Source organism: Malus sylvestris, chromosome 5 (genome assembly GCF_916048215.2).
Source record: "Malus sylvestris chromosome 5, drMalSylv7.2, whole genome shotgun sequence".
Taxonomy (NCBI): domain Eukaryota; kingdom Viridiplantae; phylum Streptophyta; class Magnoliopsida; order Rosales; family Rosaceae; genus Malus; species Malus sylvestris.
Window position 1 is genome coordinate 39,391,801 of NC_062264.1, and position 19,030 is coordinate 39,410,830.

Genomic DNA, 19,030 nt, shown 5'->3' on the forward strand with positions numbered 1-19,030 from the left:
TACATTCCTTTAATTTAAAAACTAAATTTCTCAAATGTTTTCTTAAGTCAAATGGGTTCCTTTTCTTTTGTACCTTTCTTTCCGTAGTACAAGGCTCCTAAAACATTAGCATCAAAATCGTGCATTAGCCTTGTAAATACCAAATTAAATAAAGGAACTACCAAAATTCTTTTCTTTGAAAAGAAACATCTCCAATACATGCCATACATTAGCCTTGTATAAGTTTTCTTTTCTCCTCCCCTTATGACACATAAAAATTTACTAATCAAAGCACTGTTTAAATTCTCTAGGCATGGGGAAAAACCACAAAACAATAATACATGTTTGAAAATTCATGCTTATCAATTAAGCCACATACTTTGAATGGATTACATACCTCATGCCTTCATATGTTCATCACTTCTTTGTAAACATATATATAATCACATGACCAACCAAAATTCTCAAATAAGAATAGATAAAAATACAAATGAGAGTTGTCACATAATTACTACAAACCTTATTCACTTGTATTATACCCTTATTCTTGTCATTTGATGCTTTTTGTCCTTCTCAGTCAATCCATAAGTTATGCATTAGTCATGTACAATTAAATGACTATACTGAGATAGGAAAGTAATTGTAGACAAAACTAATTTGATTAGTCATGCAAATTCCGTATGGAGTTAATATCATTATAAACCGTACTTGAATTAATCCCTCATCATACTTAAGTGCTAGTATACTGCATTACTAATCAACACATTTGTGTTTTTATAAAAGATCATCTCAAGCTTAAAGCAATATAGGACAACCCAATCCCTTTAATAAAACATGCCATATGTCCATTTTGGTTATTACCCATGAAAAACAGAGCAATAGACTTACTCTTGTACTAATGCCGAAACACCCAGACTATTTTTACAAAACATAGTCTCAAACAATAAATTAATTTATGCATTTTTACATATGCTTCTCCGCATGTCTACCATATACATACCATTTAGATACCGGTGTCATGATAATTTTACACATGCAATGTGAACTTCTAGATACATAATTGGGTTTAGAAAATTACGTATACTTAGCTTGATCAAACAATTGCTGTCCGTGAGACATTTGAGGGGTGCTTAGTGTCCCCTTGTTGCCTTTCCACCCTGGAAGCAGTGACTGGAGCTGCTGGGACCAGCTAATAGGCTCACTCATGCACATTACTAACGAAAAGCCACGAACAAGCAAGATATATATGCACTTTTATATGCATGCATCTTGGCATATCTTAAAAAATCTACTTTTCCCTCGTTCTGTATGCCACTTATATGCATATAAGAATTAATCATGTTCAAAACATATATTTTCTCTTTGTTTTGATAACCAAGTTTAAAACTTAATAGTCAAAACTAACCATATGCATGATCAACTAATTAATTCGCAATTGACACATATAATGATCAATATTGTTTGCTTTGATAGGAGACTTTACCGAGCTTGTTGACTTGAGATGCTTCATAGTCTTCCTTGGCAAGATTAGTACATAAGTACATATTTCTATATGCTTACAAAATTGACAACAACGTTAGCCAAAATAGTTGTATCTACCACTAAATCAATTCAACCAAAACATTGGCATGAATATCGAAATAGAAAGCTTGAAGCATGCCATCTTCTTCTAGTCATAATTAATTCAGTAAAGATGAGCAAAGCAAATTGTTCCAATCTTTCTTTATGAGAAACTGAATACAAGAAAGGAAGCTTGAAGTGGTTGAAAACCTACAATTCAACAATTATTAGTTTACCAATTTATGAGTGATATATCTCAAAATTCTCTAGTGCAAGGTTAGAACCGACCTCCATCAGGATCTCATATGCGATGCATATATGAACCTCCTTATTGGGCTTGCTGATCAACTCAAAATTCTCCAGTGCAAGGTTAGAGCAAATGACTATTTCAATTGAACCAAAACATTAATATGAACATTGAAATAGAAAACGTTAAGCACCATGGTAATTCCAATTATACAATTCCATAAAATAATGAACCAACTATTTTAATCTTCCTTTATTATAGTTAATTCAATATCATCATTAAGTGCTTCAATTATAAAAGCCCACGTTTGGAATTGAAGGGTGATGGCGGTGGAAGAAAACTTGAACTCAACAGGCATCACTCGCAGAAACAAATTATCCAATTATGTAATCGTTTAATTTAACTGATAATTTCGGTCTCTAAGACCAAATAGGAATTGATGTAAAACATGTGCATATCATACTAATATGCCAAGTATATGCGATTATATGCGGAAACGTACAATATGCAGTTTTCAAGCAGTCCCAACATGGTGATGTTGCTGAATGCAATCACAATTTGGATTTAAGATCAAAACGGCAGTCCAAAAGAAAAGATATTATATAATCAAACTTCAAACCTAATAGGTTTTAATCATATAATCAGTGGCTCTGATACCAATTGTTAGCCTTCTAAGGTTATACAATTAAAACACAAACGAATGATTAACTGACCTGATTCCAACAGCGGCCATGGAAATCGAACACAAAAGTAGTAGGGCACGGCAACATTAGGATCTTCTTTAAACTCCTAGCCTGATACAACTACTCTATGGGAAGCATTATGTTGTGTGTTCTAGGGCTTAGAGGGACCGGTGTTTTATATAGGCTAAAAGCTAGGGTTTCCATCCATAAAGGAAACCTAAACTTTACTTTCTTAGCCTCCAAGTCAAGTATCATAATCATATTCAATTAAGGATTCCATCAATCCTATTTCCAATATAAGACACCTTATATAGGATTGATATCTTTAAGAGATCAAATCACAATTAACATTATTTTCCAATATTACATTCCTATTACATGTAGTAGACCACTTAAAGGTTGATTTATATTGGATAAATCCAACAGTAATCTTACACATGAAACTACTTCCAATACTTTTCATCTTCTCAACTCACATTTTCCCTCTTCAAATTCATCAGCTACAGAAAGGTTTCTTCAATGTTTTGCCTCCCACTATGAGGGCCTATCTTATGTGCTCGAAGCTCCTTTCATCATCATTGATCTTTTGAATCTTTGGTCTATCGATGTTGACATAGAGAATGAGAGTGGTTGGGTTGAGTCAGGTGCTGCTCTCAGTGAGTGTACTACACAATTTCACAGAAGAGTAAAGTTCATGGATTTCCAGCAGGGACATGTCCAACTATCGGTGTGGGGGGGACATATAAGCGGAGGTGGAGTACATATTCCGAAAATATGGTCTAGCATCTGACAATGTTATTGATGCTAAGATTGTTGACGTTAATGGCAGGATTCTCGATAGAAAATCCAGGGAGAAGAACTCTTTTGGGCTATTCGAGGAGGGGGAGGCTCAAGTTTTGGAGTCATTCTAGCATGGAAACTTAGGTTGGTTCCTGTTCCTCCATCTGTGACGGGTTTCAAAATTTCACAGACCATAGAACAAGGCGCAATGAAACTATTTTCGAAATGGCAAAACATAGCAGATACACTTCATGAAGACATTTTCCTACATTCAGTCATAGGTGTTGGAAATAAAGTTGCACAAATGGTGAAAAAAACTATTATAATTGAATTCGGTTCCTTGTTAATTGGGCTGGCCTAGAAACTTCTCCCCATGATGCAAGACAGCTTTCCGGAGTTAAAGTTTAGACCGCAGCAACTGCACTGAGCTGGGTTGAGTATGTCCTATACTTTGCCAGTATCTCAACAAACGAGTCAGAAGCTTTGCTCAGGAGAACTCAGCAATCTAAGAGCTTCAAAGCAAAATCAGATTACGTGAGTGGACCAATTTGGAATCTGGCTTGGAAGGTTCATGGAAAAAACTGATTGAAGTTGAAGCTTATGTTGATATTAACACCTCATGGGGGAAAAATGAGCGAGATTCGGAAACTCCCTTCCCACATAGAAGGGGAAACATATTCCAAATCCAATTAATATATGGTTTCTTGGGATGATGGCAAGGAAACTGAGAAACATATTAGCTTGATGAGAAGGCTTATGAGTACATGGCACCATATGTTTTAAAGTCCCCAAGAGGTGCTTATTTGAATTATAGGGTTCTTGACTTGGGGAGGACAATGCTTGTAATACAATCTATGGACAAGCAAGCATTTGGGGTTTGAAGTATTTTAAGAATAATTTTAGGAGACTTGTTCATGTAAAAACCTTAGTTGATCCTGGCAGGGATAAACAAAGCATCCCTGTGTTTCCATCTAGGAAGAAATAGATGAGTTGGGAACTTTGGATTAGTTTATCCGTCCATCATACTAATGAAAAGTGTCATCTGTTTAGAGGATTAACGGAGATTAATTCTCAATAAAAAGTCACAAGATGCAAATCTTCTACCCCCAAACCCAAAGGATAGGAGACTAATACTTTTGGGAGTCCCCCTAGCCGTCCCCCTAAATTTTTTTCATTATTTTTTACTAGTGAAATCCATTTACACATTAGCAAATATCAGCAAATTGGTGCTTGATTCCAAATTAATGCACTCTTCTGATAGTTGTACATGTCATTTGTTGGGATTGCATAACTATCTTCCGCTTCTGGTGTTATCCGAAATTTGGAATCAAACGGTCAATACGCTTCTAAATTCATTGAAATTGCCAAGACAGTTTCTTGCCCCTAGAACATTTTCAAGGCTTCAATGCCGAGTTTCTGACTATTCTGCTGATGGTTGAGATGGACTCTGACCAAGGTTTAAAATATCGATGATATCGGAAATATCGATAGTCAAAAAACACGGAAATTTCGATGGAAATATCGGGATATTATCAATATCGATAAAAATTGAATAAAAACCACGGAAATTATAAGAAAAACTTGGAAATTTTTATTGAAACTTTGCAGGATGTTTAAGAAGATAATGCTTTGAATTATGATATTCTTCTCTATAAGAGGAACTTATAGGTGTACAACCTTAACATAAAAGGAAAGAAAACTAATTACAAGTGATTACATGGGATTACATATCAATTAGGGATCCCACCTAAAATACAAAAGTCAACAGTTTATTTAGTCAATTATCTATTAGTTTATCACAAAAAATGGAAGGAAATGCATTGCATGATGGATTTAACTGATTTAAGTTGATTATATGGTGAGCTGGCAAACATTGTGAGTGTAGAAAATATGTAGTAATTAATGAAAGAAGTTTAAACACACCATAATCATTTATATATAATGAATTAGTACAATACTTTGAACCTCATAGGAACTCTGTACATTGCATATATAATGAATTGTACTAATTCATTATATATTTTACACTTTATACATTGCATGGTAGATTGTTACACCCACCCCCAATTTAAATTGTATTTTCACTAAGTTTAAGTTTATTTTACTTTTAAAATTATTTTTGAGTCTTAATAGGTGTGCCACGGGGCCCACCTTTGTTTGTTGTTCCCCGGGTCCAAGCCTATCTCTCTCTCTCTCTTCTCTTTCCCTCCCTCAGACTCTCTTCCTTTTCCTATTCTTCCCCGAGTCTTTATGTGTTCTCTCATCTTCCCATCGAACACACACACACACCCAGTCACCGCACACCCTTCGTAGTACTCCGTCAACCCCATCATTATCACCATCTAAACCTCGTATTTCTCTCCCTTTCTCTCGGTGCAGCTAGGACAGTGGAACCCAGGAACTCTCCGGCGAGTTCTCTTGATCCTTCTCCGGTTAGGTAAGCCCCGGGTTACCTCAATTCATCTTGGATGTTGTGTGGTTGACATATACTAAGTTTTATCTCGTTTTTTTAACAAGGTTTTAGAACGAGATCGACCCGGGGAAGGCACACCCAGCTCCGGCGAGGCCGTGAGTGTCGAGGAACTTTTCGAACACCTCCGACCGTTTCACGGCAAACGGAAGGAATAAAAACATTCCTCTCGTCTTGTGTTTCATTTAGATCGGAGTCTAGGGTGCTCTTTTACAGTTGGCCGGAGCTGTAGAAGCTCCGGCGTTCTTCTCCGATTCACACCAATCCTAAAATATCGAGATATTATTGATAATATCTCGATATTATCAATAATATCGTGATATATTGACAATAATTAAGTGGATAAGTGTAAAAATATCACCCTCTCACAAAAACGATATTATATCGCCGATAATATCGATATTTTAGACCATGATTCTGACAAGGATTTAAGCTACCATGTTTAGTGGGCCACCGTGCTTTGATAACAAGTAATTATATCAATATTATTACCTTGTCATGGCATTTCCTGCATCCGAGCAAACCCACGAATCTCGCCTCAAAACAAAAGATTTGGTAGCTGCATGTCTATACAGTGGATGTGTTGTTCCTTCTTTACATTCTTTATGGACTTGGACAAACTAATTAGACTTAAATGTCAAAATTGTCCATGTGTTATAGTCATACGGTCAATTTAGTCCCCGTATTTTGATCGATTTGACTAATTTAGTCATCGTGTTTGTTTTTGTTAGCCAATTAAGGATATTTCATTCAATGTCTTTTAAAAAATTCATAAGAAAATTCATATGAGAAATAATTACCTTTCTCTTTATAGAACAATGCAAATCAATGAAAAATAACACGTATAAGAAATAAAACTTCCAATCTAAAAAAATGATTAAGATTGTGACATAGAAAAGGGAGGGGGTAATGTTAGAGAGGAGATTGAAGAGTTGGGAGGAAAATAAATTTTCTTTTAATTTTTAATTTTATTTCATTTTAAATATTTTAAATCAAATAAATTATAATTTTATAAATAATTTTATAATGATTTTAATTTTTTTTACATAAATTAGATGGAAATGTCCTTAATTGGCTAACGGAGATAAACACAAGAACCAAATTGGCTAAATTGAAAACACAGAGACTAAATTGACCCAATGACTAAAACACATGGACCATTTTAACTTTTAAGCCAACTAATTATTAAGAAAAACTAATCTTTATAAGAATGCTTTGGCTCTTTAAACCCTTTACAAGTGCATGAGATCATTAGCGTGGAGTCCAAATTTTCGACTTTCATAATCGTTGCTGATTCTAAACTGAGTGTGTAGTATTGTTAATAACTTAGCACAATGTTAGCTACACATATGAGCTCACTCCACAAAACGTTTAATTTTTTAGATTTTTCATTCAAAAATCATCTTTGCTTCCTTACGAAAATTAGTCTAAATTAGGGAAAATTTAGAAACTATTTTAATTATAGTCCATACTCATAATACACCTAATGACCAACTTAAATTATAGTCATCACCAATACAATATTCCCTTCTAACATGGCGTGCCTTGACATTATTTCTAGTGGAACTATATATGTTTCCAACAACAGTTAACCCACCAATTATATTCCACTGTACATGTGGAACTAAACTAGTGGTCATAGTTAAAAGAATAAAACCCTTACTTCTAATCTGTGCATCTGTAATAATATTGGTAATGTACTGACCAGTTAGAGGGGTGGAAAGTGGTACAGATATGAACACAGCTAAGGAGGCAGATATTTGAACATGTATGCTCACTGTGGGGACATTTATCAATATTTGAGTACCATTGCAGACAAAGCATATGCGTTTGGTAGGTGATTGAAGTTGCCTTCTTTGACATTTGCATATTGAGTAGCTTCCTTGGACCCTTCGGTGTCTCTGGAATCAACTAATTAATAGCTTATGGTGTCGATTCATCGTTTGACATCCAAAACCCTAAAAGTTGAATGGCCTTGCGTATTGAGTGGCATGATTTTACTGCAGATGAGGGAAAAATAAAAAATAAAAAAAATGCTCTCACTGTTTAGAATAAATTAATTATTGGATATGACTATAGCATAACACATGACATGCTCACATAGTATTAATCATTCATAAAAGTTATTATATGAGAATAATGATTTTAACGTGCACAAATAATCATTCATCTTTTTAACTTCTTGTGGATGAGCCCCTTAAATTGTAGAGTTCGGAATAACATTTCGGGCAGACTCAAGTTTTTGGTCGGTCCTAAGAGCAAGTCCACCGGGGAACTGATAGGCCAGCACCCAGCTAAAAAACCAGCCCGACACCCAGGCTATCCACTACAGCCGAGCATTTTGACCGGCACGCCCAAGCCAGGCAAGAGATCGGCCTAAAATCAACAGACCCACATGCCGGGCCATCTGACGTCAGCTGGGCCATCAACCTCCCGCACGATCAACGCGTCGCATAGCTCCTCGGGGATGAGGTTGATTCCGGGGCCTTGGTGCAGAGCTCCTCCAAATCTGCATGTGCATTTCCTCCAAATCTGACTGCCTCCCGCGATTCAACCACCTAAGATTGGAACTTTTGAGCTTTTTCTGGGAAAGTGGAATTCTGGGATTGGAGTTTTGGGGTTGGAGTAGTGAGTTTCTGAGAGTCGGGTTTTTTTGTGTGGAAGGGATGGCAAGTTGCAGGAGATGAAGGGAAGAAGAAGTCAAAAAGTAAAAATTAAATTATTATTTTATAATAAAAAATAATAATATTTTAATAAATTGACCAGCCAATTTTTTGTTTAGGGATGAAGATGCTTTGGCCTATTACTGTTCACTAGGGTCTATTATTATTTACTTGAGTGGATAAATGCGTTGGATGCTGATGCAAAGTCTTTAGGGGTGGATTTGCTCTAAGTACAAATAACTTTTGGTTTCCTTTGAAGACTAGATTCATCATGTGGAGGGTTTGACCAATTTAACTCTCTTTTTGGTTTACTCGACTTGTAAAGTATAAGGCTAGTATGACTTTAAGGTAACTTTTTTGAAAAAAAATGTCGGCAATGACTTTATTTGTCAACATTTCGAGAAATTTTTAGTTGTGACGGAAATACGAATAATACACCACATATTTTTATGCAAGTAGTGAAAATTTTTAATTTTTAAGTTATTAACATTTTAACACACATAACCCATCATTTATATAGGGACATGTGGTGTACCACCTCGGGTGAAGGTCATACTGAAAAATCTCTCCAACATTTTAGGCTTTTTTTAATTACGACGTGTTACGTGCAACTTACACGTTTTAAATGTATTTATATGCATAAATTGACAAAAAAAAAAGTCAAATATTTGAAGTAAATGAATAATCTTAGATCATGCTAGAAGAAACATCCCATAAATCAATTAAAGTAGCTGAATTCACATAATAAAATCGGTCTCTATAGAATTTACATTAAGAATAGAGAAAATAATATTTAATAAATAATTGATTGAATCACATTTTTGTTAGTCCATTGTGAGGCTAAGCACACCTCCTTCCTCTTTGTGTAGATAATATCGTTCGTTAAAAAAAAATCATTTGACAGCTAATTTAATCACATTATTATCCACGTGCGAAAAACTTTTTTTATAATCGGCATTACACGCCTCTTAAGCTGTTTTGAAAGAGTTTAAAAATAGAGAAAATAATATTTAATAAACAACTTATTGAATCACATTATTGCTAGCCTATTGTGAGGCTAAGTCTACATCCCTTCCCCTTGGTGTAGATAATATCATTTGTTAAAAAAAATAAAAAATAAATCATTTGACAACTATTTAATATAATTTAATCACATTATTATTCGCGTGCGAAATACCTTTTTATAACCGGTATTACACGTCTCTTAAGATGTTTTGAACGTGTTTAAAAATAGAGAAAATAATATTTAATAAACAACTGATTGAATCACATTATTGCTAGCCCATTGTGAGGCTAAACCAACCCCCTCCTCCTTAATGTGGATAATATCGTTTGTTAAAAAAAAACAATCATTTGACAACTAATTTAATCACATTATTATCCGTGTGCAAAAGACTTTTTTTATAACCGACATTACACTCATTTTAAGATATTTTGAACGTGTTTAAAATAGAGAAATAATATTTAATAAACAACTGATTGAATCACATTATTGTTAGTCCATTGTGAGGCTAGGCTCATCCCTCCTCCTCCTTAATGTAGATAATATCGTTTGTTAAAAAAATGTCATTTGACAACTAATTTAATCACATTATTATCCACATGCGAATAACATTTTCTATAACTGGCATTACATGCCTCTTAAGATGTTTTGCACATGTTTAAAAATAGATAAATTGAATCACATTATTACTAGCTTATTGTAAGGTACTAATTAAAAAAAATACCACAAAAAAATTAATTATTAAAAAAATATTGTGAAAATTATGAAAATGCTCATGCCTTATGTGATGCATTATTTTGGGATGCCTTTGAAGTTTTTGTCTTAGGGATATTTTTGTTCATATATTTTTGTTGAAGCTTGACGACACCAAAATCATTGTTCACCTTTTATATTGGTTTTATATAGAGAAGATACACACAGTATATTACCAAAAATGAGATATGAATATGAAAGGCTCTGTACAGCTTGTTACTACTGTAGTAAAAAGTAATTGAAAAGGATCCTTTTTCTAGAAAATTTCGACGGTACGGAAAAACAAAAAAAAAGTTAATTAAAGATTATTTACAAGTGAGTTCAACGCATATAAGAACAATAATATGAAAGAAAGATATGACTTGATATGTATTAGGTGGCTTACCAACCACAAACTATATAACGAAGAAGCTTAACCTAATAAAAGAAGCAACTTTAAGAGTAAAAGCAAAGTGCTGCCCCTAGCTTCAAGTCATAGCTAAGGTTCAATACAATCCAAGAAGCACAGCCGGAAAAGGAATTAAAGGGGAAGATAAAGAAGCTATACGTTTCTTTCTTGCAAGTATAATATTTACCAAGGTTGACGCCGACCACCATGACATCTCTGCATCGTGAAAACGCATTAGCGAAATTGTCAAATGCATTTTGATATATGCCACCATTAATCTAACGTATATATAAAACACACTCTCTTTTTATGAGTATAATTCTCTTCCTTCTTATTCTCGTCTCCTTCCCTCCCCTTCTCTCACATATTATTTTTTGTCTTATTATCTCTATAAAAAAATCAATATAAGATATTTACGTGGCTTAACTGTGATCCTTCAAATAAAAAGTGAGGGAATATGAGAGATACAAGGAGGGGAGAAAAACCTCCTTTCTTTTTTTAGGCTAATGTATGCCTTTCCCAAAGTTCAAGGTACTTTTTCCACATTAAATAAATAAACGAACAGGGATCATTAAGGGACTTTTTCTCATTAAGAAATGGTAAATGCGTTTTTTTTGTCTTTGATATATTGTTTTTTATTTTTAATCATCAGATTAAAAATTGAAATTAATGAGTAAGATTAAAAATAGAAGTGTGTGAAGGATAAAAAAAATGTGTTATCATTTTCATTAGTTTTTTCTTTTGACATGGCCTAATCAAATTCAAGTGTATTTTCTCTCATAAAATTGTTTAAATTAGAGGGTAAACAGGGTGCATGGATAAATCGTTTATGTTTAGGTTAGGTCAATAGTTTTTTTATTATTTTTTTTTTTAAGGACTAGTTTACATTCACCACTTTAAAACATTGAAACTAAAATTGATACTCTTTTTTCTCTTCCTAAACAATTTTGTTTGTTTTTATTTTATTTGATTAAAATTAAAGAAGAATCAACAAACTTAAAGAAAAGCATGAGTGCAAAAAAGAGAAAACAAAATGTGAAAATAATTACCTTTTCTCATCTCCATTTCCGGTACAATAATTTTGTTGGACCATGTCAAAATGTAAGGATCGAAATATCAAAATGTAAGAGCCTATGACATCAGCGCAATCGCAGCTGAATTGAGGGCCACGATAGTTACTTGTGGGCATGTCATTGTCCAATTTGGTTATGACATCACTTTCTCTAGACGAGTCATGGTGGTGACAATAGTCAAATTTAAAATCTAGAAATGTGAAGGTTGATGTTATGATATTGCCAGCATTGATGCTTTGCTTTGCTTTCCTATAATACACAATTTATGACGGGAAAATCATAAAGGCATATTATTTTTTAATTTTTTACACAATCATTTTAATTATGATTCATGCTTTCGTTTGACTTATTCATTTCGATTACAAAAAATAAAGAGTTGTGAGTAAAAGTCATATCCATTGATAAAGATCGCTCTACTGGGGATGTTTGTTTTTTATTTTTCCTCCTTCAATTCTATCTTTTGTTTGCCATGGAGTTATCCCTATCCAAATTCTAAAGAATTACTAATGTATTTTATATAATCGACAATGATTAAGAGCTTTGTGACTATGAGAAAGAGGCTTGCAATTGAGTCAACTGAGTATCGTGGCTCGAGTATATCATATTTGGGTTGTCAAGATTAGAGGTGGGCACTTTAGCGGGTTTATCAATCAACTCAAGCGAAATTTGTTGGGTTGGTTGGGTTGTAAACTTAAAAATCTTACTTTCGACTAAAAAACCAACCACTTGTTCAGTGGGTGAATTAAGTTTGGTTAAAGTATTATTGACTTGATAGAAACCGATCCACTCAAATATCAACAATTTTTTAAAAACATATATATTACATATAAATATACAAAAAATCTAATAGTTTTAAATACACTTGTTTATTTATACTTCATTTCGATAATAAGATTTAAATATTAAGTAACAAGTAGTGATTCTACAACATAAAATTTATATAATTTAATATGATGTGTATTTTAGATTATTCGTCACTCATACTCACTTTAAAATAAGAAAGAAAGTAAATAACTTCAGCTGTAGAACTCGCACAATCCAACCTGCCTTAGAATGGTTTCACTACAAAAAAACATGAAATCTGTGAAGAATAGCTCTCGTCACATATACATTGAAAGCAAAACAAATAGGACCATTTTCTTTCGTCATGTATATGGGGCGTTACCTATTGTCCACCTGACAAATTTTTCATTCATCACCTATTAGCTCTTTTTTGTGATTATGCTTTCCTCACACATTTCCAGCTCGAATTCTATACCAGTATGTGACACTTTGGGTGTCACTTATTCTTGGAATGAATGTTAGATTGGTCGCCAATTTTCTCTAGTGGAAATAGGTTTAAATAATGTCAACTCGAACCTACAGGGGTTGGGCAACGGGTTGAAGTCTAACCCGACCAACTCCTCCAATGCCCACCCCTAATCAAGATAATTATCTTATATTGTTGATTTTTTTTTTTTTGAATTGTTATAAGTATTCCAAAAATTTAACGGTGTAGATCTAAATATAAAAAATTTGGAGTACAAAATTAAATATAGAAAATATGATTGAAGTATGGTCTACCATGCAAGTCCACTAACCTATTTAAATAAGGATTATTTTAGTCCGAAAACGAAGCTCTTGTATTTTTTATCTAGCAAATTCAAGAAAAGTTCTATGTATAAAGTATCTATTTTTAAAACTTGAACTTTTGGAGATGAAATATGGTTAAAGGGAAAAACTGATTAAAATATATCTATTTGTGAGTATAGTGCACGTTTCTATTGCCCACAAAATGAATTTCCTGATTTCACCCAAGTTCTTTTTCGTTTTGCTTAAATGAGACGAAGAACCATTTAGAATATACACGAGAACTTGAATTTAAAGCAAGAACATGATAAAACTATGTCTGGATGCTCAAGACATTAATTCGAAGGAACATGAATCAATAGAAATGGCAGATCAAAGATGTTGACTGCTGAATTGGTCCATACTCCACCCTGTCCACATACTTGAGGAATAATACAAGCCCAGACGAGATTGCAAAAAAATAGGATTCGAATAAAATCTTCGGTATCTTTTTACACGTACAGTTAAAATACAAACTATAAACGCCAAAATTGAATCCGGATTCTTTTTGTAAGGATTTCGAAAATCAGTAAATTGTGTTCCTTCATCGTATATCGTGCGGTTAGAAATTATTTTAAATATTTTTATTTAAAATTAAATACAAAAAATATTTTTATTTAAAATTAAATACAGACAATACCTAACAAAAATTAATCGCATAATGTACAATGAACAGATATAATTTATATATCTCTAAGATTCCCACAAAAAAAATCCGAAAAAGATCATGTTGGGCCAAAATTGAATTAAATGATCTTAACGTACACCTTCATAAATTTTCACTTTAGCTGTCCTAAAACCACGTGGTCTTAACAATTCCAAACAAGTTGCAAAAAATATTATTATTTTATTTACCTATTGTTATGGCTATTCAAGTGTAGGGTGGAGACGCAAAAGGCAATAACTGTTCATTAAGGGCAATTACTGTTCACTAGGTGGATTAAATAGTGGATAGCCTTGGGGGACATTTCCCACGGTGGAACTACTCTTATGTATTTATTTATTAAAATCTCAAATATAAAATAATAATAAATGCGAAAATATATGACAGCCACACTTTGTTTATAAGAAAAACTGATAAAAAGTTCTTAAAAACTTTAGGTTTTAACGAAAATGAAAAAATAAAGGTGTAAGTGAATAGTACTATGAATGACTTTTCAATGTAAAAATGTCATTTTCGTTAAAAGTGAACATTACCGAAAGTTTTTCATTAAAATTCCCTTGTTTATAAGATAAACAGAAAAGAATTAGACCAGATTAGCTATTCCGCAACAATCATATATAATAGTTTTTCCCACCGGAATATGATTATCTCCGGATCCTCTTTGTAGGAATTTAAAGGATCAATCAATCGTGTCTGTTTATCGTACATTGTGCAGTTAGAAATCATTTTAATTAATTTAAAATTGAATATAAATAAGTATCTAATGAAAACTGACCGCACAATGTACGATTCGTACATTGTGCAGTTAGAAATCATTTTAATTAATTTAAAATTAAATATAAATAAGTATCTAATGAAAACTGACCGCACAATGTACGATAAATAAACACGATTGATTGATCCTAAATCCCCACAAAAAGGATCCGGATAGGATCCTAGTCCTTTCGCACCCAACACCACATGACGTTTGCATTAGCTCAAGAAGACGTTGTGGTGTCAACGAGAGACTTCATGCATGTATAAAGCAACACACACCAATCCACTTCCTCAACACCACACTAAGCCAACACCTTAAACAATGCAATTAAGCATGAAGCATTCAATTCCAAACACTTCAATTTTCTCACTGTTTCTTCTCCTGATTTCAACTTCATGGGCACATGCTCTACCTTCATTAGAAGAATTCAGCCAATGCCTCTCCGAAAATTCTGACATTTCAATCCCATTCTCCACAGCCTTGATCACCCCAAAAAATTCTTCATTCCTTCCATTTCTACAATCTTCAGCACAAAATCTTAGGTACTTGGTCCCTTCAGTGCCAAAGCCCGAGTTTATCTTCACACCATTGCATGATACCCACGTCCAAGCTGCTGTCATTTGCTCAAAGCAGCTTGGAATCCACCTCAGAGTCAGAAGTGGAGGCCATGATTATGAGGCCCTCTCTTATGTCTCCCAAATCGAAACGCCTTTCATCATTGTAGACCTCGCCAAGCTTCGATCAGTCATTGTTGATATAGAAGACAACAGCGCATGGGCTCAAGCTGGGGCCACCATTGGTGAAGTTTACTACAGAATTGCACAGAAGAGCAAAACACACGGCTTCCCTGCCGGGCTTTGCACGAGTCTAGGTGTCGGCGGGCATATAACTGGAGGTGCATATGGCTCCATGATGAGGAAATATGGCCTTGGAGCTGATAATGTCATTGATGCGAGAATCGTTGATGTGAGTGGTAGAGTTCTTGATAGAGCAGCAATGGGAGAAGACCTTTTTTGGGCAATCAGAGGAGGTGGAGGAGGAAGCTTTGGAATCATCCTTTGGTGGAAGATAAAGCTGGTTCCTGTTCCGGCAACCGTGACAGTTTTTACTGTTCCTAAAACCTTGGAAACAGGTGCCACTAAAGTCCTATATAAATGGCAACAAGTAGCTGCCACTAAGCTGGATGAAGATCTCTTCATTAGAGTCGTCATACAAGTGTCGAAAGACAGCAAAACTGGCAATAAAACTGTCACAACTCTTTACCAAGCCCAATTTCTTGGAGGTGCTGATAGATTGCTTGATGTTGTTCAAACCAGATTCCCTGAGTTGGGATTGACCAAAAAAGATTGCACAGAAACAAGCTGGCTCAAAGCTGTGATGTACATAGCAGGGTACCCAAGTTCGACCCCACCTGAGGTAATAATCATCTTGTATAATTTGTTCAAGGCTAGTATGGGAAACACGTACGAAACACTTCTATTTTTGTTATAAGTGATTTTACGATACATGTCAAATTTTTTATTTAAAACCCAAGTAGTTCTTAGAAAAACACTTAAAAGTGCTTAATGAAACGCCTAGCTAGTAAGTGCTTCTCCAGAAAGTAGTTCCACAACCCAAATGCCTTATTTTGTAGAAATACTTCTGTTATTATAAAAGTACTTTTAGCAGTCCTAAATAGATCTTTAGCGAAATCAATTTAATGTTAAGAGGATGTAGCCCGGTTTTTTTGTCAAATGCAGTAGAAAATGATTTTAGTTGTTAGAAAACATTTTTAGCCATTACATAATCAGACTCCAATATGCCGTTTAGTGAATTTACTTTAATGCTCGACGACTTAACATAATTTTTTGTGTGAATCTCAATATATATTGTGTTCTTTGTGCTTGCTTGTTTCTAAATTGATTTTGGTGTTCATTTTACTCGTCTGGTGTGATCTTCGGACTAAAAGTTCGTTGGTGCCTTTATATTTCTAACAGGTTTTGCTTCAAGGAAAATCCACATTCAAGAACTACTTCAAAGCCAAATCAGACTTTGTCAGATACCCAATTCCTGAAAGTGGGCTTGAAGGGTTTTGGAAGAGGCTGATGGAGGAAGAGTCTCCTCTAGTAATTTTGACCCCATATGGGGGAATGGTGAGCAGGATTTCAGAGAGTGCAATCCCCTTTCCCCACAGAAAAGTTCTCTTCAAAATCCAGTACCTGACCACATGGCAGGATGGGAAAGAAGATCAAAACAAACATATGGACTGGATCGGAAAGCTTTACAATTACATGGCCCCTTATGTCACAATGTTTCCAAGGCAGGCATACGTGAATTATAGGGATCTTGATTTGGGGGTTAACAAGAAGAGCAACGTAAGCTTCATTGAGGCAAGTGCTTGGGGGAAAAGGTATTTCAAGGACAACTTCAACAGGTTGATTAAGATAAAGACCAAAGTGGATCCTGATAATTTTTTCAGGCATGAACAAAGCATCCCTCCTCTCCCACTCCCTCCTTCAAGATCTAGAACTTCTCCAGGCCATCACCATAGAACAGAGAACAGCTAAATTATGATGTTTGCAGCATGGTAAGTAAGGCCTTGTATATGGTTTGATCAGTGTGTTTTTATCAAGGGGAATCATGTATGCATGGTATAGTGATTTTCACATTCCCCGCTTCTCTGCTTGCACTCATCTCTTTGTTTCGGTCCCTTAACTTCCTTTAAGATATTTGATCAAAAAACAAAAAGAGAGATGTGCATGGGAGAAAAAGAAATTGTAAAAATCACTTTCCATTTTATATAGACTGGAATAAAATCATGAAGGTCTCTCGGTCTCACCATTCAATTGTTGTATAAAAGTGATGTAATGTAACTGGTATGGGCGCTGCAGTAATGTGTCTGTACGAGAAAATTGAAATATTGACTTTACCTTTTTTATTTTATTTTTAATAAAATATTTGCCATTTTATGGACTGTGGATTTGACTTTATACCAATGACCAAAATATCGATATTATCGGTGAAATATCGCCGATAATATCGTTTTTTTTAGATGACGATATTTTCACACTTATCCATTTAATTATCGTCAAAATATTACGATATTATCGATATTATCACGATATTATTGATAATATCGCTTCTTCCTCTGCAATTCCAGATCGCTCAAGCTCCAGCTCTTCATCACCGACCCGTTCGCCGACTTCCCCTTCCTGAACTTCTCGCCGTTGTTTCTCGCCTGGGTTTGCTGCTGCTGCTGCGGGTGCGCTGAGGACGCGTAGGTCGCGATGTAGACGAGGAAGAGAGGGAGAGAGTTAACGAGACAAGGAAGAGAGGGAGAGAGTTGATGAGGTGATGGTGGTGATGTTGTCGACATCGAGGTGGCGATGGTGCCTCGGCGTGGGTGTGGGTTCAAACGGAGAGGGAGAGGTGAGTGAGATCTTTGAGAGAGATAAAAGTGAGCTGAGAGGGGGAGGCTCGGGAAAGGAGAAGAGGAAAAGAGATGGGGACTTGCCACGTGGCAAGTCGTGATAGGAGGATAAGAGTTAGGAAATCCCATCCGGATAAGGTAAGTGTTCAAATGACCAAATTGTAAAATTCATTAACTTTGAGGGACAAATATCTGAAATTACAAATTATTTGAGGGTGGGGTTTTATAATAGGTGTTGGACAATTATTGGGCCACCTAAGTCAGTAAAATTTGGGTACTAACACCTTATCCCAGTATTATCCTACTGATCATTTGTTTATTTTTTTTCTCTTTTAAAATATTGTGCTAACCACCACTTCTCTTCTGGTCTTTATCTTTCTGCCCCACATGTTTGTTTACCCATTTCCTCCCTTTTTCTTCATCTTATGACCCCATCTTTTTTGTGGTTTATTAACTCATTTCTCTCCTTTTTTTTATTCTTGTATGTATTTTTATTTTCTCTTTTAAGATTTCACCGTATTTATCTTAAACTCTCACATTATTTATAAATATCGTATTACTTTTTAAAAACAATGTAAATATTGTTTAATGCTTATTTTATGATAATTTAAATCCATCTAGGCTCCTACCTAGATCTCGCCTAGACACCTAGCTGTTAGTTCCCAATCCTCTATTTGACTAGCGCCTAACATTTTTTAGGATGTAATCCTAGCCAATTTAAACTTCTTATATTGGCTTTGATATTATTGCTTATAACTGCTTTGGTGGAGATACTGTTTTCTAATATGCAATGTATCTTACCATGCAATTATTGGGCCACCTAAGTCACTCATGTATCTTACCATGTTTTGGAAAAAGTGTAAAATATTGTACTAATTCATTATATATAAATGATTATGGTGTGTTTAAACTTCTTTCATTAATTACTACATATTTTCTACACTCACAATGTTTGCCAGCTCGCTATATAATCAAGTTAAATCAGTTAAATCC

At 34.5% G+C, this 19,030-nt stretch overlaps 1 protein-coding gene and 1 long non-coding RNA gene across 2 annotated transcripts; both read left to right on the forward strand.

Moving 5' to 3' along the window:
- The first annotated feature begins 5,506 nt into the window (after positions 1 to 5,506).
- On the forward strand, positions 5,507 to 5,903 carry LOC126620899 (uncharacterized). Its single transcript, XR_007622724.1, has 2 exons — positions 5,507 to 5,686; positions 5,767 to 5,903. It is a non-coding gene; the product is annotated as an uncharacterized LOC126620899 (long non-coding RNA).
- Positions 5,904 to 14,925: 9,022 nt separating this feature from the next.
- Positions 14,926 to 17,580, forward strand: LOC126620715 (berberine bridge enzyme-like 15). The gene is made up of 2 exons (XM_050288980.1): positions 14,926 to 16,044; positions 16,605 to 17,580. Exons 1-2 carry the CDS (start codon positions 14,950 to 14,952, stop codon positions 17,172 to 17,174), a joined length of 1,665 nt encoding a protein of 554 aa, XP_050144937.1. The 5' UTR covers positions 14,926 to 14,949; the 3' UTR covers positions 17,175 to 17,580.
- The last annotated feature ends 1,450 nt before the right edge of the window (positions 17,581 to 19,030 follow it).

Bases quoted from the DNA above. Each gene is read 5' to 3' on its own strand.
- LOC126620715 (XM_050288980.1), top strand. From the start codon at position 14,950: ATGCAATTAAGCATGAAGCATTCAATTCCAAACACTTCAATTTTCTCA. The intron at 16,045-16,604 runs GTAATAATCATC...TATTTCTAACAG, and splicing joins CAAGTTCGACCCCACCTGAG to GTTTTGCTTCAAGGAAAATC.